The following is a 20,629-nucleotide window of genomic DNA, read 5'->3' on the forward strand; positions in this document are numbered from 1 at the left end:
ATATAATTTTTTCGGTATGAACAGTATATACCAATACCGCACTGAAATCAAGGTACGATAAATGTATTAATTTTATTTACCAAAATTTTCGTCATGGTATTAAGTATGGATAAAAAAACACGGTATACTGTATCGACCTACCCTAATATCTATATCTAGACAACATACATTTTCTTTGAATAATTTATTCAAATATAATATTTAAATAATAACTAATCTAATTTAAAATTTTAAAATAATTCTATAATTTATTTAAATTTAATAATAAATAATTTAAAATAAAATATTTGTAATGCATTATTTTTTCATAAATTTTTAATAAAATTATATACATTATTTGAAATAATATATATATATATATATATATATATATAAATGAATGATCATAGCTAGCATTATCTTACTCAACTTCAGGAGTTTTAGTAACACTAGCGAGGTTTTCGTATAGTTGTACGGTTAAAAAAATAACAATTTTATCCTTGCCTACTTACCAACTCATTTCCGTAAATCAAACAACATATTCCTTATTAGCCAACTTTCTCTTCTTTACCGAAATTTAATAACTCACTTCGGTTAACCAATAATCTTATTTTTACCCACTTACAATCTCACTTTCGTTAACCAATATATTATACATTACCCAACCATCCTTCTCAACTTTACCGAGCTTTATCATTTTATTTTCGACCAACAAAAATATTATTTTCACCCACTTACAAACTCACTTCCGTCAACTAACCAATATATTCTTTAATCCCTCTTTATAATTATTACAAATTTGCACTGGATGAGATTCGAACCCTCAATCTTTATTATGTAGAATGAACACTTAAGCATTACACCACTAAAGATGGTGAATTTCTTTTTATAAATCTATGTATGAATATATAATTGATATGACTAACAATTATATATATATATATATATATATAATGTTATATATATATATATAAAATAAATTATATAAACGAATTTAAAATATTATTAGTTTAATTATTTAAAATGTTGAAGTTATATTATTAGAAATGTCATACGTTCATCAATTTTAAAGTTGATTTTAAAATATAAAGTGATATTAGTTTAGTTAGTTAAAATGTTAAACTTATATTATGACGTTGCAAATTAAAAACTTGTATATATATCATTTTTATTTAATTTTTCAAGTTTATAGGTGGGCGGGTCAACCCACGATCTGACCCAACCCAAGTATCCATTAAATTTCAAATACATATCCAAATTAACCACAATTCTCGATCCGGCAATCCGGACACTTTGAAAATGAAGCATTATTATATATATATATATAAATATATAGATTAGTTAGTTAAAAAGTTGAACTTATATTGTTCAAATATATCGCGTCATCATATTTGGTGTTGAATTTAAAATATAAAATGTTATTAGCCTAGTTAGTTAAAGGTTGTACTTGTTTTGTTATGGTTCAATAGGGGTGTAAATGAGCCGAGTCGCTCGTGAGCTGCTCGTGAGTGCCTCGGTCAAAGTTCGAATCGAGTTCGGTCAGAATCGAATTCGAGTTGACCTCGAACTAGCTCGTTTAAGATTTGAACCAAATTCGAGCTTAGGTAAGACTCGCTTGATGGTTTATCGAGCTTTTTCGAGCTTAATCATATTCAATTTTTTATTATATTTTATTTTTTAATCAAAATTTGAAACATACTCATAAGATTATCTATGAACTTATTGATTATGGGTCTTCCCAAATATACTTATAAGTTAAAAAATATATGTTATACAATATAAATATAATTATACTATAGTATAATTTAATATATGCAATCAAAATTAATTATAAATATAAGATTATTTTTATTTCACTATAAAGTATTTAACAGACCAAAATAATATTTATAAATTAAAAAATATATGTTATATAATACTTATAAGTTATAAGGAAATAAATATATTTGATATTAATTTAATTACATAAACATAATTTTTTAAAATCACATCAAAATATAATTATACTATAATATTATTTATATATAGACTCTCAATTTATTATATTTTATAAGATATAAAATTATTTTTATTTCACTATAAAGTGTTTTATTTTTCAAAATAAACATAATAAAGTCTAATATATTTTCAAGTTCATCTTAAATACAATACACGACTTGAAAGTATTTTTCTCAAACTTGCTTGAACATGAATAACTTCCTTAGATATTTTACATGTATTCTTACGCGAACCAATATGTCCATTCTTACGTGAACCAAGTTCTGGTTGAGAAAGAGTTACAAAACGTAAGAAAAAATATGTTGAGGGTTGTACGGTCCAATGAATGGACTCTCGACTTCCATTATATTTTTTAATATATAAATATATTTAAATTTGAGCCTTTCGAGCCAAACTCGATCCTATAATTATATGATCGAGCCAAGTTCGAGCTTCATTTAAATTTAAAAGCTCGATCGAGCTCGAGCTCGAGCCGAGCCAATAAAACGAGTCGAGCAGAACTCGAGCCAGAGCTAGTTATTAATTTATATAAAATATTAATGATATATATTATCTTTAATTATTAATTTTCTATTTATATATAATATTTATATTATATATAAATAAAAAATTAATTATTAATGATAATATATATAATATAACATGCTTAAAAAAATTAATTAATCTTTATGAAATTTGATTGACAATTTATTTTAAAATATAACCATATAAAATAATATTTATTAATTTTTTTTTAAAATAACATATTACAATATTTATTTTATAAGTTAAGTAGATTAACAATTATTTACAAATAAAAATTAAATAAAAATTAATTATATAATTATTGTTAAAAGGTTATATTTTAATCGTTTATGAACTTATCTCTTACTGAAAGAGTTTTTTTTGTTTTTTATATTAATTTTAACAAATAAATTCAAATAAATTTCACTTATATTATATTAAATGATTTTGTGAAATTAAGTTTTTTTTTTTTTTTTTTTGAAAAACGACTTAGCGTCATTTCATTAAAAATTCCCAAAAATGGGAAAAAAAAACCCACGAGTTTAAGAGATCATTCTAGACAGGCCTAGAATGATTTTTGAAGTCGTAACATTCTGAATAAAAGCTAAAAAGCTAAAAACGTAAATGAATTATCTGTTTACAATGCTTTCAATTCTAGTGAGTTTAAAAAACGGTAAATTACAGTTTCTGCAGATATTCCAGTTCTGCTCCGTGCTTGGAATTCTTCTCCACGTTTCCGCGAGGGCGCTGCAATCCGATACAATATCTTTCCATAACTCGTCAATGCTCCTGCGGGTTCTGTCATATACCCTTGCATTCCGTTCTTGCCAAATGTTATACACCACTGCTCCAAAGCCGCACTTGAACACGCTTGTTGCAAATCTATTTCCCTTGGCTTTGAGTAGTGCTGCTTCTTTGATTTCATTCCATTCGCTCGGGAAACTGATCAGCTTCAGGCTTTTATAGAATCTGTCCCAAAGCTCCGAAGCAATACAGCAGCTCCCAAATATGTGATCTATGGTTTTTCATTTCCTATGCATAGAAGACAGCTCGCGTCCGGGATGCTCATATACTTACTGATACGATCACGAGTGCTGAGTCTTTCCCAGAAGGCGAGCCATAGGATGAACTGGTGTCGAGGGATAATCTTCGTTGACCATACAAGAGGAACCCATTCTACTTTCTGCGCTTTTTCCCGGATTACCTCCCATATTTTCTTCAATACCAGCTTCCCATTGTCCTCAGCTTTCCATTCATGAATATCCGGTCTGTCGTGTAGTTGTATGTTACTTATATGATCAAGTATCCTATTTCTTTCAGGAATTCTTCTCAAGAGCAAGTTCCAATTCCCGTCTTTGATGTCTCTGATTTTCGCTTTTGCGCAGTCCCTTCTGATACGAGTATTTTGAAACTCCTCCTTGTCGATGATAGACTGGTTTTCAAACCAAGGGTCATGCCAGAATAGAGTGCCTTTCCCGTCCCCTAGTCGGATGTCATAAAGATCTGCAATATCGCTTCTTAGTTTAAGAATTTTTTTTAAAGACCAGCTCATACCTTCGTGAATTTTGCAGGTCCAGATACTGGTTTCCTGTTTCATAAACCTCGTATGCACCCATTTGATCCATAGTGACTCCTGATTGCGCTCCAAAGCCCACAGATGCTTGAAGGTTAGAGCCTTGTTCCACTCGATACAGTTCTTCAAGTCGATGCCTCCCTCGTCCTTCGGTTTGTAGAGAGCGGTCCATTTGACTTTCTTTCCTCCTCTTCCACTACTACCCCAGAAAATTATATTGTATTTGATTGTGTTAAATTAAGTTAAAGATAGAAAAGGGGGGAATGTTTTTTTTTTTTGAAAAACGACTTAGTGTCATTTCATTAAAAACACAAAACGGGAAAGAAAATGAACATAGTTTCCTCTAACTTTCTAACAAACATAGAAAGTTAGATTAAAATTCAAGAAACAAACAATTCTAACAAAGAAACACACATGATTTACAAACAAAACATAAAGAACTAGCTAGCCTTAAAACATTTAAAAGATGTGACTTCATCATAATTGACTTTCCATTCGCGACAAAGGACCCATTCCCGCTCGCCTATAGGAACCCGCCTCCACGTTCTAATAGCGCACCACAATCAAATACAATGTCGCTCCACACATGATCAACCTTTCGACGAACTCTACCAAAGACTCTAGCATTTCTCTCGTCCCACAAATGATAAACGATGGCAGCAAACACACTTAAAGACGTTAGCATGAAATTTACTACCTTTAGATAAGACTTGGGCATCAACTTTTATATCTCCCAAGACCCCGACAAGCTCATAATTCCCATGGCTAAAGTGAAAAGATTCCAAATAGACTTAGCAAAAAAACAGCCACCCAAAAGATGATCAATAGACTCCGCAAACCACTACAAAGAACACAATTGGCGTCTGTAATATCCATATAAGCAAGAATATGATCACGGGTACTAAGTCTACCACGGAAAGCCAACCAAAGGATGAAATAATGCCTCGAAATAACCTTTGAAGACCAAACGAGAGCAGCCCAATCGACAATTTGACATCTTTCTCTTATAGCATTCCAAACCATTCTCGACTTCAATTTACCATCCTCCTCATCTACCCAAGAGTGAACATCAGCCCTATCACTTAGACGGATACTACTCAAATAATCTAATACTCGTCTTCCTTCTGGAACCCGTCTAATAATTGAAGCCCAAAGCCCAACAACAATATCGCAAACCGTGGAAGCCGCACAATCCTTTCTAATTTTCAATCCTAGGAATTCCTCTTTAATGATCAACGGTCGGTTTTCGAACCAAGGGTCATGCCAAAAGAGAGTGTCACGCCAATCTCCAAGACGAATATGAAAGATCAAATCAAGGCTGTTTTTTAGTTTCAAAATCTTCTTCAAAGACCAAGTCATGTCGTCAGTAATTCTACAAGTCCAAATGCTCAATTCACGCTTCAAGAACTTGGAGTGCACCCATTTGACTCATAAGGAATCCTTTTTTGTTTGCAACGCCTAAAGATGTTTGTAAGTAACTGTCGGGTTCCATTCCTCACAGCTCCTTAGCCCAATACCACCTCCGTCTTTCGGTTTATAAACGTCAGTCCACATGACTTTCTTCCCCCACGACCTTGGCTGCCCCAAATAAAGTTACACATAATGGTGTCCAGCTCTTTCGTAACTTTCTTCGGGAGAACAATTTGTTGAGACCAATATCCAATTAACCCCATGACCACGCTTCCAACCAAATCGATTCTATCCGCATACGAAAGCTTCTTAGCCGCCCAACCCATAATGACGTTCTTGACCTTTTCAATGAGCGGCCTATAGTGAATAACTTGGATCTGCCTTGTTGTGAGCAGAATACCTAAATAACGTACCGAAAATGACCCTTCAGAGATGCCCATAATGTCTTGTATCCTCGCCTTTGTCTCATCATCAACACCACCATAGAACGCTGTACTATTATCTACATTAATTGATAAACCTGCAACATCAGAAAAGAATGTAAGCACATCTTTTATAGTTTGAATGGTCTCAACATTAGCATGTGCAAACAAGAATAGGTCGTCTGCAAAACAAAGATGGGTGATCTTCTCCTCCTCGCAGAAAGGGTGGAAAGTATAATGGCAATTCTTTAGGAATATCGTTAAGACACTCTCAAAGACCTCCATGATCAATACGAAGATGTAAGAGAGAGAGGATCGCCCTGCCTCACACCATTTTTTCCCTTGAAATAGCCCTCGTGTACACCATTAACGCAGACAACAAAGCGGGAGGTAGAGATACACTGCATAATCCAATCAATATATATTCTAGGAAAACTAGAAACAACAAGAAAGTCATGAATAGTTCCCCATTTAACAAAATCAAAAGCCTTGCGAATATCAATTTTAAATGCAACCCGAGGTGAAATCTTCCTTCTCCCATAACCCTTAAGAAGATTCTGCATTAGAAGAATGTTATGCGATATGGACCTACCGGGAATAAATTCAGATTGTCTTAGACTCACTAACTTAGAAATAACTCTTTGAAAGCGCTTAACAAGAATTTTGGAAATGATTTTATACACAACATTACAACAAGAAATAGGGCGAAAGTCTTGTAATTTTCCAGGCACGAAATTTTTTGGTATAAGATTAAGCGAAGTGACATTCCATTGGGTTAACATTTTCCTATTACGAAAGAATTCAAGCACCCCTTCTGTAATGTCATTACCCACAGTATTCCAATTGACCTTAAAAAATTCCGCATTGAAACCATCAGGCTCGGGGCTCTTATTACCATTGATACTCACGAGAGCCTTTCTGACTTCATCCCTTGACACAACCTTGATAAGATCCCAACTATCCTCAGCAGAGATCCTCTTGTCAACAATCTGATAAAGTGTGTTGAGGTGACTAAGATGTTGACAGGTATTAGTACCCATAAGCCCATGGTAGAATTGGATAGCCAAGTTCTGAATTTGTTCTTGTCCATGCACAAAGTCCCCACTATCATTCTTGAGTCTATGAACATTGTTTCGAAGATTTCTGAAAGAACACTTATTATCAGTTGTCAATCATTTGGTCATAACTATCCTCGAAAACAATTTGGTAAAGTTTATATGAGTTTTCAAGATGTTTGGTTTAAAAAGTTTTCATGGTTAGAGTATAGCATATCAAAAGATGCTGATTTTTGTTTTTGATGTTATCTCTTTACAAACTCTCATAGAAGATGTCGAGTTAGATATGAGACATTTACTAATTCAGGAATAATAAATTGGAGAAAAGCGATTGAAATATTTAATACACATGTTGATGGTGCAGCTAGTGTTCATAATGACACAATAACACAACTTGAGTCTTTTCAAAATCAATGACAAAGTGTTTCAGATTTGTTACAAGCATAGGGGCACGTAATGGAGGTTGCGTATCGTAATCAATTAACAACACCTTTAGATGTTACACACTTTCTTTTGATGCAATATATGCCTTTTCGTAGACATGACGATTAAATGAGAACTTGTAAGACACAATTGTCTCCTTTTGTTTGTATGTCGCCGACTTAGTACTGGTGATAGTACTTTCAGGGTAAAAAAATAATTATTCTATGGTATGTACCTAATTTAAATATTTTTGAGCCATGTTGAAATTTGATCCTGGTTCTAGTTCGGCACTATATATATATATATAGTCCCAGTTATAATAATTTCTATATGATATAAACTATACCTACAATGAAAAGAATTAGAATCGTCAAGGTCATCACCAATGAATAAATTAAAAAAATCATTAAAATTATCCCACGAACTAACTGAAATTTCAAAATAATCATTAAAGTTCTCGAGGCTAGGATTTACATACTCACCTGAATCATTATTGACTTAAAGTTTTCACATCAGTACCGATCAACAAAAATTAGGCGTTTTAGATATTTTTTTAACAAAGTAAACTATCTATTTATTAAAATAGAGGGTACTCAAATATTTTTTTCTATAAAATGATTAAAATTTAAATATTCTAGTTTGAAAAATCCAATTTTGTTATTAATATATTAAGAATGATTCAATCCGACACTTAATTAATTTAATGTTAAATTCAATATTCAACCATTATTATTCATTCAAAAAAAATACTTAAAATGTTTGTTTAATTATTTAAATAACTTTGTTCATATGAATATAAAAAATATATTTAAATTAAAGACTTTAAATATATGAATATATAATAATATATTTTTAATTAATAATATAAATAAATATAACTTAAAAAGAAAATAATAAAAGTCTCAAAATTATTTGAAAATTATATTAATCAATATTCAATACTTACACGTTTAAAGAAATGCGGATAAGAAGGAGAGGAGGGTATTATAGTAAAAATGATGCTAAGAAGGGGCAAAGTCTAAAGAGAAACTTCTGTTCTATTGCCTCTTTCGTTTCTCCCTACTTCCGATTGATTTACAGCTCTTATCTTTCTCACTCTTTGACTCGACCACAGCCGGTCATGACACGTTCTTCTTCGTCTGAAATTGCACGCCGCGATCTTTGAATTTCGGTTTGTTTGCGTTGAAGTCTTCTTCTTCTCTTTCTCTTTCTCTTTTAATCATTCGTCTCCTCCTCTATTCTACTCTACGTTTTTCTTTTCAAATCAGCAGCACTCATTTTGTTGTTGCGGTATGTATGCTCTCAATTCTCTCATCTCTAAATAAATTCTTCAATACCAATTGTTTGCACCCGATCTTATCATATTTAAAGTCATCTCTAGATATAATTGATCGTTTATCCTTAGATCACACCTATTGTGTTGTGTTGTCTATTTTTCCATTTTTTATGTTTTAATGGATGGCTGTGGCGGCGGCTATGTCATACAAGTTCCATTTCTCTTGCTTTAATGAAGGAATCAAAGTGATTTTTACATTATATACTTGCTCATTTCCTACTTCTGCAGCTAGTAACTCATCTCTACCTGTTGATTCGTTATTGAAACAACAAAAAGAGGTCTTTCTTACAAATATTAAGACACAATGCGTGCACCATCACTTCTTGCACAGTGCTTGCCTGGCTTACTACTACCCCATGACCAGGGGAGTCACACTTTGCCTTCCATTTCTGATAGATATATGAATATTTCCTCACCAGCTGTGGAGATTGTCCCATCAAAGGTATATTAATTACCTCAACCCATTCGTTTTTTTGGCTGCATGAATAGAATTTATGTTCTGATGATAATTGAAATGCTTGGAGATTAGACTCGAGTTTTATGGATTTCCTTTGTGCAGATGGCTCATCCTTACAAATATGCAGGAGAGAGTATTGATATACATGGATTCAATGTCTTCAAGGTACCGGGCATTATTCTCTTCAAGTTGTTTTATGATGTATGAGACCTGGCAAAAGGAAATATTAAAATGAAGACACCCTCATTTCTTACCGCTCTATCCTTTAATGTATGTTACTTTGCAGGGACGGGTTAGTGTTGCGGACCTAATTGGGTTAGCTGGTTCAGAAATTACACCTTCAAAACCTGATGGTATGTTGTTATCTTAATTGAACTCTGTTTCTTTTTGTTGTAATTGAAAAACACAACTCCTGCAACCATCAACAGGGATATAACACAGTTTATGAACATTAATTCTTATGGTGTCAGAATGGTACACTTTTTTTTCTTTTGAACCAACCTGAAGGGTTTCATTGCAGGATCTGTTAAATTGTCGGAAAGCTCAATTGATCTTGTTAACGTCCTTAAACATGAGATTCGAGATGGACAGTTGAGCTTTAGAGGGAAAAGGGTGCTTGAGGTATATGATACTCTATTACAGAAGTTAGAGTTGAAGTTTATTCAACTTGAACTAGGTTAACCAATTTGGGAACCATAGTTGATATTTTTTGTTTTTCATTGTTCAGCTGAGCTGCAGCTATGGTCTTCCCGGGATTTTTGCTTGTCTGAAGGTGTGTTATTGCTTATTAGCTTCTCATCTTGCTCTCTTAACTTCTACTTGATTTTTGGTTCAGTTAGTCAAATAAATTTGTTAGAAGAAATAAGTTACTTAATCATATTAAACATTCAAAACAGGGAGCTGCGACAGTTCACTTTCAAGACCTTAATGCAGAAAATATAAGATGCACAACCATCCCGAATGTGATGGCTAATCTTGAGCAGGCTCGGGAAAGACAAAGCAGACAGCCTGAAAGTCCTTTGACTCCGTCAAGGCAAAATCTCACCCCAACAGTGCACTTCTTTGCTGGAGGATGGGAAGAACTTCCTACGGTTCTATCTGTTGTAAGGAATGAGTCATATGAAGTTCCAACTGCTCCAAGCTTGAGCTTCTCTGAGGAGGATTTCATGGATGCTTGTAGCAGCCAAGATGGAAGCATTGTTGCGAACGAATCTTCTTCAAGGCGTTCTCGGAAGCTGTCCAGAAGCAGGGCGTGGGAGAGGGCTTGTGAGACAGACCAAGATGAAGATGGATATGATGTTATGTTGATGACAGAGATACCCTGTTCCTTAACATCTTTGAAGAAGATATATGTCCTCATCAAAAAGGTTTCTCAATTCTCTTTACTTTGATTTTATTTGGTTCTTCTGATTTATATATTTAGTAGCTCGAGTGGTAACAATCTTTAACTAGGAGGCTGAGGCTAATGTTCGATTCCCAATTTCTCGTTTGAATGTGGATCCAGATGGGTTCACATTTAGAACCGAGATGTATTTGAGTTTAATGTGACTAAGATTCATAAATTCATAGATAGTTTCTATGTGAGATCCAAATTCAGAAACAAATGTATTTTGAAATAGGGCTAATCTATCCTGTCCTTAATGATGTCTGTTGTTAATTAACAGTGCTTGAAGCCTCCTTATGGGATCTTATTTGTGGGGATGAGAAAGAACTATGTGGGGTTTAACAGTGCAGCGCGGCAGCTAAGAAGCTTGGTGGATGAAGAAGGAATTTTGGGAGCTCATCTAGTGAAAGAGACAACAGACAGAGAGATTTGGAAATTCTTCTTGAGATGAAGAAAATCATTGATTGTTGCCTTGGATTCTTGCTGGTGATTGATTTCTACTTTCTGGTATGTGGAAAAATACTTGCGGTAAAATTCATTTGTTCTTCGTCTCTTGGAATATCGATATTCGATATAATGCCTGAGAAAAAGAAATGCAGTAGAAAAGAAAGTTTTAATTGCTTAATTGTTTTGAATATGTCTGTTGCTTCACTGTAAATTGTATTGGTTATTTGTTACAAAAAATATCATATTCTTAAAGCAAAATCAAAACATAGTCACACACTCATATCAAATCTATACCATACCATATTAGTTAACAATATTTTTCCTTTTCCTTATAGATGAAGAGATCTCTTTTATTTGATGAATGAATGAATGAATGAATGACTTAGATGACTTATTTCTCTGCTAAAAGATTATTTCCATATTATTGTTTCTTTTGGGGAAACCCATAAATATGACATAAATTATGATATAATAAAGTTAAAGGAGAGAAAAGAAGTTAATTGCATAACAAAGTTGGAAAGAATTTTCTAATCAAGAGCATTATTCAAGTTATTCAATTCACCAACTCATTTAAGAAATACTTTCACTAAGTACTAATTTGAGGTTTAAAGTAGCGATGCATTTTTTAACAAAATACCCCTGCATAGGGTTTTGTTGTCGCTTCTTATTTCGATTTTGTTTTGGAAAATGGAAATAAACATTGTTCCCTCTAACATGTTTTAATTTAATTTTCAGGATTTTTAAGATTCAAAACTCTTAAAGTTTAGTCTTGAACATCAATTTTTTGGATCGTCTTAAAAAGAAGTCGATTTTTTTTCCGACTTCAAAGTCATCACTCTTGAATTCAACCTCTTGTATAAACGATTATTTTTTATTTTTCGAAGGAGTTTGATTAAAATATTAAAACTTTGATAATGATTTTTTATTATAGGCCTTATTTCTAGTCATATTTCTTTGAATATTTACTTAATCTCTATTTTCTTTAGAGAATGTTTCTTTGTTTTTGAAAAAGATGAAATAAGCTTTCTCAATTTGTGGCTTTCAGTTCGGCTTTAAATTTTATTTTTTGTTTTCCACAAAATTTCCTTCAAGAATTAACTCTCCCTCCGTTAATCACGAGAAAGAATTCAATTTGATGTCTCTTAATCGAATTTTAGTGAAACAGTCGAGTTTATTTTGAGATGATCACTTTGAAATAATGATCTTGACTTTATTCTCACTTGTTTCCTAAAATCTTTATTTATTATTTTTTTTGTTTCTTGTAAGTGGGGTCAAAGCCTCATTCTTTCTTACCAAACATAAAAGTTTTAAAAATATTTGAGTGAACCTGAGAATCGGTATCTTCTATTACATCTTCTATTACAGAAGAATCAAGTCCGTAATTCCGTCTTGGTAGATCTTTTATAAAACATTTTCACAAAATGACGATAGAGATTTTATTTTACAAAAGACTATTTTTGTAGAACTAGGGAACATTTCGTCATTTGTGGTGCCCTTCACTCATGTTTTAGTAGAGGGTTTTGTTTGACCTAGACATGACCTTTTGGTTGTCTTCTTCCTCGCGATCGTCGGAAGATAAGAAATGTCCCATCTTTGATTTCTCAAAGATGGAACTCATCCTAGAGTCAACCAATTCGACTGACACAAAATGTGAAATGATCATCCTACCACTGTGATCATTTCTCTTATACCCTTAGACTCAATTAAGGCCTAAACGGGCAATTGGGATGAAGAACAACCAAAATATCATAAATAGATTTTGGTTGATTCAATCCACTTGACTCCCTCAATCAACTTCGAGAGACTACAAATAGCCTATTTAACAATTCCTAAGACAAGAGATTTCATCTCAAGCCACAAATCAAAAGTTTCATAAAATCCGCCATTGTAGTTCCAAGCTTCTGATTTTTTGAAATTTTCGTGTAAGGCATTAAAGCTCGGATCTAAGTATCAAAAAAACTTCCTTAAGTTCTAATAAGTATTCTTCAATCCTTGATAATATTACAATCATCCTTTAATTGATACTTCTAGTTTGAATTTAAATTTTTTTATTTCAGTTTTTATAAGCTTGTATGTTGCCTGGTTGTTGGATTTTTGATTGGAAATTGTTCCTAGGATCATTTATGAGCTTTCTGTGAAAGTCAAGATCGATCAATTGATCTCAAACAAAACACCCAAATTTGAATTTCAAGTAATTTAAAAAACAAATTTTCTATTCTTGGGCTATTTGGATCATGTTTGATCCATCCCAATCATGTTTTATTAAAATCAAAATTTAAAATAAATGAAAATGTTGAATTCTTAAATTGGTCTAAATGAACAGTCAGTATTCATGTTTTAGTATCAATCAAGTATATGAAGTATAAAGTAGCTATTGACAAATCCTTACACTTTAATACAACTTTAAAACCAAAAATCAATTTTTGGCCATAAACTGTTTTGAACAAATTGATCATCACCCAAATCGATTGATACATTGGGATGATATTCTAAATGTTCCTAGGATCTTTGTGAAGCTATCAAGGCCCTTAGATCAAAGAATTCACGACTTCATCAAAATTGCAAAACCTGCAATTTTGATGTTCTTGAGAACCAATAGGTCAGACCGAGGACCAAGAGATCGGACCAATATTTCGTCAAAACTGAGAGGTCCGACCGATAAAACTTAGTTAGGACCGAGAGGTCTGACCGAGGCTTTTCAGCTAAGACTGAGAGGTTCGAGCGATGTTCTTTATCTTGAACCGAGAGGTACGATCGAAGATTTTTATATCTGACCAAAAACTCAGACCTAGGACAAAGGAGCCTCGCACCCGACGGAGCACTCCCGAACCTAGGACCGATAATTTCTACCCAGGACCGAAGCATCCGACAAAGAATTCTAACACCCAACCGAGAATTCTAGTCAAGGACCGAGAGGCCTTAAAGCCCCGACCGAGGAACTCATGCACCTTGACCAAGGATTCCTAACTCGGATCGATGGGTCCCTAACCTAGGACCGAGGGCCCTTCGCCCCTAACCAAGAAAATAAAATCAAGACTTAGGACACCGGTCCTAAGGCCTGTTTGGTTCTCATTTTAAATTCCAAAATTATTTTTGTAATTTTAGAGCCTGATAGGATCGACGTAATCGATAGAGACGGGGGTCTGGCTATTAATGATGGCTTCGGATAAACGAGTTGATAGAAATCCTGTTAAAGATTTATATCGCTTTCTATTCTACACAAACCCTTACAAACTCTTGAACGATTCAAGTGCGAAAACGTTTGCTTGGGTTTGAAGCTAAGAACCAAAGAAGGAGATGATGACAGAATGTAAATGACACAAAGAGTTGTTTATGGATGTTTGGAGCAAAACTCTCCTACGTCACCCCTTCTTCCAACCATCGAAAGGATTCACTATACGTTTCTTAGAATCAAATACAGTTGCAAGGCTAGCTTACTGTTGAATAGAACAAACTCTGTTCAACTTACAGTATATTGAATAATATCACTTAGCTAGACAATACTTTGATTCTATCTCTCTCTTGATGTACACACAGTAAACAAGAAAGCAGTTCGTTCGTGTATTAGCTTGTTTGTTCGCTTGTATGTGTATTTCTCAGTGTTCAGTGATTGTGTCTAGAAGTTCTTCCGTTGTCATTGAAGATCTTTAAATAGAGAGCAGGTACCAACGGTCGAATCTTCTATAATGACACGTGGCGAATTTCTATTGGAAAGCCTCCATAGTACACATGTACAACAGACTCTGAGCACGATGAACGTAGCCGTACCAATCTGGTAGTGCACCGAATATTCTTCTAGGTTTGTCCTGCAAGAAACAAGTAGTGGGAAGAATATTTGCTTACGTGGCATTAGTTAATTGGTTGCAAATGGCTGTCATACTGCTTTGCAAGGAAAAGTGGAGCAGGAGTAACATACAACTAGTTCATCGTGGGTAGATGGATGCTAGCTTCAAGAAACTGCTTAAGCGTGACATTAAACGTTTTTCACTTAGACTAACAAGTCTAATGAAATTAGACGCCCACATTTAATAATAGGATCCATTAGACCACCTGGTCTAATGAGATTAGACGACACGTCTAATTACGGTTCCCTTCAGACTAATTTGAAGGAGTTAGATTGCACGTCTAACTCTCATCTGTTAGACGACACGTCTAACTATGCTTCCCTTTAGACTAATCTGAAGGAGTTAGACTGCACATCTAACTCTAATCTGTTAAACTACACGTCTAACTACGTCTTTATTAGACTGCACGTTTAACTACGTATCTGTTAGACTGCACATCTAACTACGTATCTGTTAGACTGCACGTCTAACTACGTATCTGTTAGACTACACGTCTAACTACGTATCTGTTAGAATGCACGTCTAACTACGTATCTGTTAGACTACATGTCTAACTACGTCTCTGTCAGACTGCACGTCTAACTACGTATCTGTTAGATTACACGTCTAACTACATATCTGTTAGACTGCACGTCTAACTACGTCTGTTAGACTGCACGTCTAACTACGTATCTGTTAGACTGCACGTCTAACTACGTCTGTTAGACTGCACGTCTAACAATGTATTTGTTAGACTGCACGTCTATCTACGTATCTGTTAGACTACACGTCTAACTACGTATCTGTTAGACTACACGTCTAACTACGTATCTGTTAGATTGCACGTCTAACTACGTCTCTGTTAGACTGCACGTCTAACTACGTCTCTGTTAGACTGCACGTCTAACTACGTCTTTTAGACTGCACGTCTAACTATGTCTGTTAGACTGCACGTCTAACTACGTGTCTGTTAGACTGCACGTCTAACTACGTCTCTGCTAGACTGCACGTCTAACTGTGTATCTGTTAGACTACACGTCTAATTACGTATCTGTTAGTCTGCACGTCTAACTACGTATCTGTTAGACTACACGTCTAACTACGTATCTGTTAGACTACACGTCTAACTTAATGCATCTAAAGGCCAATAAGTCTAATGAATTTCATTCAGACTTGGTCTAATATTGCATATTTTCGATATACATGCACCAAAAACGATTAGACAGCTTAAATTAGGTTTAAAACAGACTCATCATCAAAATTTCATTAGTCAGAATACTTTGACCCTTAGTCAAAATAATTTGACCCAACAATTTCCTCCTTTTTTATGACGATATTAAAACTTTGCATATAAAATAATAGAATGCTCAATGACATAGTAGATGACAATAAACTATTCATAACAAATCATAATTTAAATTAAGATTTTTCAAAAATAAACATAGACAAGCATTCAAAAACACCATTCAAAATATAAAAAGATTTCCTTCCCCCTAAGTCTAAGGCTAATTCTTTTTCCTTTCCATTTCCCCCTTTTTAACATCATTCGGGGAGAGAAACTACGTCTGAATAATCGGTTAAAATAAAATGTTATACAACTAATTTTCAAAAGCCAAATTTATAAAGTAAAGACCGTTTTAAACGGGTACGGAGGATGAATCGTGAAAGTCCTTTCTCGAGTATCAACAAACTCGAACTAAAACAAAACTCTAGCTAACAATATGTTTGTACACGTAAGCATTTTTTTATTTTCAAAAATCAATTGACGACTTTATCGTCAAATGAATAATCTTTTAAATTAATTATTTTAATTAATTTAAACAATAAATTTCTAAAAATTCATATTATAATTTGATTACTGCAAATCCCCATATTATTTAAATTTGAACCCAAATTAATTATTGTTATAATCAATTTCAAAAGCTATCAGGATTATTTGAAATATTTTAATATAATATTTTACTTTAAAAAGATTCGTAATACGCAAATCAATGTTGAAATTATTGAACCTCGAGCCACTCTAGGCCCAAAAAGGGTTTTTCTAGAGTTTACACAAACCTTTTGTGTCATTGTGTAAGGAACCAATGCAAAGATTCTAAGAAAACATTCATTGTCTACTTTTACAAAATCAGATATTTATCGAAAATCAAAGATACCCAAGATAAACTTTTATCATCTACTTCCTCAAAATAAGATACCCATCAAAATCCGAGAAGACCTAAAATGAACTTTTATCATTTACTTCATAACATATAATTAAGTATCTCTCGACATCTATTTACTCAAGATCAAAATCTAGCAAAACATTTATCACTCATCTTGCCTTGAACTTTGAAAACTAAACCAAATTAAGCATTATATTTCTCCTTAAATAAATTAACTTGCAATCTACTAACTTTTAAAAAATGTCAAAACAACTAGCAATTCAAGAATATTATTTCAAGATTTACTATCTTCAATTTTTTTCACCATGCTTCAAATGATTATCCATAGTTTATTCAAAAAAAAAATCATGAATATATTCTCATTTTCATGACTAGGAATCTCATTATATTATCGCATTCGATAACAATTCAATGATCTCGTTCGCCTTCAAATTGACCGAATCTCTCATCTAGCCTCTTTTTCATGACTAAGATTCGCATTCAAGGTCTCATTCATCTTCTCGTATTAGACAACAATTCAATGATTTCATTTTTCTTTGAATTGATCGAGCCTCTAATCTAACTCCATTTTCATTACTAAAAATCTTATTCAATGTCTCATTCATCTTCTTGCATTTGATGACAATTCAATGATCACGTTTTCCTTCGAATTGACCAATCCTCTCATCTAGCCAATTTTTTATAACTATGAATCTTATTCAAGTCTCAATCCTCTCTTAAAAAGAGGACAAATCAATCTTCTCATTAATCTAATTTATTATCCTTAATGAATGGATATTTAATATATAATAAAAGAAGTAATCAAATCATCAAATTTGAATTAACCAAGTCTCTCATATAGACTATTTTTTATAACTAGAAATCTCACTCAAGATCTTATTTATCTTCTCACGTTATAAGATAATTCATTAATATTTTATTGGTTCGTTTGAATTGCTCTCAAGATCTCAACACATAAACTTGTAAGTGTCTTTTACTAGTCTTCCTCTTCTTGATATTTCATTCATATTTTTTATTAACTCAAATCAATCTTGTAATTTGTCCCGAAAGATTACCTTGTCAACGTGTCGAAAATATTGTCACCGGTAAACACATTTTTTATAACACTTGTTGTGTAACATTTTTTCCTCCATCAATGGACAATGATACATCTTCACCAAGGTCTTCCTCCTCCTCAACATTAGAAGAAATCTCAATATTCCTATGATTATTCTCCCTTGGTAATGTGCCTTTTGATGATATAACTCCATCTCAAGTTATGATTCATCTTGAATAACCATTTGTATCTCCATTGTGTGTGATGCAACTTTGTCAAACTTTACATCTCGACCTAACATAACATTATCTTCACATTCTTCCAGCCAAACTATATACCCTTTGAAATTATCTAGAAATTCAATAAAGAAGTATTTCTTTGTCATTAGTTCTAGCTTCCCTTTATTCACATGCACATATACAACACAATAAAAAAAATTAGATGAACCAATTTATACCTCAATTTGTGTCTTTAAGCTAAGAGCAATTATGAGCTTCTATTGACCAATTAGCTAAGTTTGTAAATTTTCTCCCCACCATTTTGTTGAAGCTTCCCCTTAACCGAGAAATACCTTACAATTTTGTTGAATTATCATCGGTAAACACATTTTTTTATAACATTTGTTGTGTAACATTTTTTCCTCCATCCATGGCCAATGATACCTCTTCACCAAGGTCTTCCTCCTCCCCAACATTAGAAGAAATCTCAATAGTCCTATGATTATTCTTCCTTGGTAGTGTGCCTTTTTATGATATATCTCCATCTCAAGTTGTGATTCATCGTGAATCACCATTTGTATCTCCATTGTGTGTGTGATCCAACTTTGCCAAACATCACATCTCGACCTAATATAACATTATCTTCACATTCTTCCAGTCAAACTCTATACCCTTTGAAATTATCTAGAAATCCAATAAAAAACTATTTCTTTGTCATTAGTTCTAGCTTCTCTTTATACACATGCACATATACAACACAATAAAAAAAATTAGATGAGCATATGAATTAGATGAACCAATTTATACCTCAATTTGTGTCTTTAAGCTAATAGCAATTGATGAGCTTCTATTGATCAAGTAGCTAACTTTGTAAATTGTCTCCCCACCATTTTGTTGAAGCTTCCCCTTAACCGAGAAATACCTTACAATTTTGAGAGCTCTACCAAGTTCTTTAAACTCTAAGTTCACGTACTCATAACCATTGTAGGTCCTCACCTTTTTAATCCTCTTACCTACTTGATTCTCCATCAAAGTCTTACAATCTTTGAACTTTTGAATTGCTCCACTCTTTTTCTTCATTTCCCATGATGAATTTATTAATTAATAGAATGAAATATTTTGCATTACAATGAATTAAAGTTCTTGCACCAAAAACTTCTTTCTTACCCAATACTTGCAAGCCTTTGAGTGAAGCCTTAGATGTCAAAATATTAATGACTTAGTGACCTCGGAGATAATAGCTAAACATACTTGTGAGTTACCTTTTAAGGAATATACATTGTTTTTCTTTACTCATTCATAAAACTAAAATAACTTTGCTAGTTAGTAATGGGTCATATCTTGTCTTCTAAGCATAACCTTGTTGATCTAACATGCCAAGAAAAATTAAATTCTTCTTTAGTTTAGGGATATATCTTACCTCATGAAGAACAATGGTTCCACCATTTGCCTTATAGTATGAATCCATGATACACTCACAATTGGAAAAATCAATTATGATAGAAAACACCTCTACACATTCACATATCTCTCAACATAGACTTAATTACCTTTTATAGAATGTTTATTTAGATTTAGACAAACTCTTCTGAAGTATTATTTCTCTTAACACCGAAAATACTTCACATTTTTTTAGCCTTTAAAATAGACTTAGAACTCTTATTGTTTTATCTTCTTTCTCATGATATTGTTACCTCTTGCAAATATGTTTTTCTCATTGACTTCTTTTATATAATATTCCATCTTGATTTGTTCCATTGACACCAAGTACCTCGTACTTCTACCTCAAACTTGATAGACATTCATACCAATAAAACTACAACTCGACAACTTTTGGAAACCTCCTTAAAAGTTGTCAAGAATGATCCAAGAATCCTCCAAACTCTTAAGTTTTCTCTCTTCTCGAACAGTCTCGCTCTAATACCACTTGTTGGGATATCATAAGCTGAAGTATCTCTTAATACAAGAACAACAACACCAAAAAATTGCGAAAACAAAAGAGAATAACTAAATAACACAAATACAAGATTTATAGTGGTTCGACCAAAACAAGCCTACATCCCCTTTCGAAACATAAGAGGTTTATAACTTTTATTATCAACAATGTTACAAGAGTATTATAATGATTCACTCGCATTTAAAATTCACTCAAACTCACAGAGAAACAGTGCAGTCAAGACAAAACTTGGCTTTCTAAAGTGTTTGATTCCACCTTTAAATAAGTCATAACTATGTCAACATCAATATTTTGTCCAAAACACTCCAAGAGTTTCCAAAATATTGTCACCATATTTTTCTAGTTGTATTACCATAATAAAAGATCTAATTTTATTTTGTGTTAACCTTATTTTCTTATATCAAGATTATAAATCAAAAGATATAATTTTATTTTATTTAA

At 32.9% G+C, this 20,629-nt stretch overlaps 3 protein-coding genes across 3 annotated transcripts; 1 reads left to right on the forward strand and 2 right to left on the reverse strand.

Moving 5' to 3' along the window:
* Positions 1 to 4,819: 4,819 nt before the first annotated feature.
* On the reverse strand, positions 4,820 to 5,413 carry LOC124935027. The gene has a single exon (XM_047475494.1). The coding sequence runs from the start codon at positions 5,411 to 5,413 to the stop codon at positions 4,820 to 4,822; it is 594 nt and encodes a 197-aa protein (XP_047331450.1).
* Positions 5,414 to 5,559: 146 nt separating this feature from the next.
* On the reverse strand, positions 5,560 to 6,171 carry LOC124935028. Its single transcript, XM_047475495.1, has one exon. The coding sequence runs from the start codon at positions 6,169 to 6,171 to the stop codon at positions 5,560 to 5,562; it is 612 nt and encodes a 203-aa protein (XP_047331451.1).
* A 2,231-nt stretch (positions 6,172 to 8,402) lies between these two features.
* LOC124936714 lies at positions 8,403 to 11,164 on the forward strand. The gene is made up of 8 exons (XM_047477233.1): positions 8,403 to 8,654; positions 8,929 to 9,142; positions 9,260 to 9,322; positions 9,444 to 9,510; positions 9,678 to 9,778; positions 9,885 to 9,929; positions 10,054 to 10,524; positions 10,822 to 11,164. Exons 2-8 carry the CDS (start codon positions 9,005 to 9,007, stop codon positions 10,990 to 10,992), a joined length of 1,056 nt encoding a protein of 351 aa, XP_047333189.1. The 5' UTR covers positions 8,403 to 8,654; positions 8,929 to 9,004; the 3' UTR covers positions 10,993 to 11,164.
* The last annotated feature ends 9,465 nt before the right edge of the window (positions 11,165 to 20,629 follow it).

This window comes from Impatiens glandulifera, chromosome 4, assembly GCF_907164915.1.
Source record: "Impatiens glandulifera chromosome 4, dImpGla2.1, whole genome shotgun sequence".
Classification (NCBI taxonomy): Eukaryota; Viridiplantae; Streptophyta; class Magnoliopsida; order Ericales; family Balsaminaceae; genus Impatiens; species Impatiens glandulifera.

Coding starts and splice junctions, on each gene's coding strand:
- LOC124935028 (XM_047475495.1), bottom strand. CDS start 6,171: ATGGAGGTCTTTGAGAGTGTCTTAACGATATTCCTAAAGAATTGCCAT.
- LOC124936714 (XM_047477233.1), top strand. CDS start 9,005: ATGCGTGCACCATCACTTCTTGCACAGTGCTTGCCTGGCTTACTACTA. Junction 9,143..9,259: donor TGGAGATTGTCCCATCAAAG/GTATATTAATTA, acceptor TCCTTTGTGCAG/ATGGCTCATCCTTACAAATA. Junction 9,511..9,677: donor TACACCTTCAAAACCTGATG/GTATGTTGTTAT, acceptor GTTTCATTGCAG/GATCTGTTAAATTGTCGGAA.
- LOC124935027 (XM_047475494.1), bottom strand. CDS start 5,413: ATGACTTGGTCTTTGAAGAAGATTTTGAAACTAAAAAACAGCCTTGAT.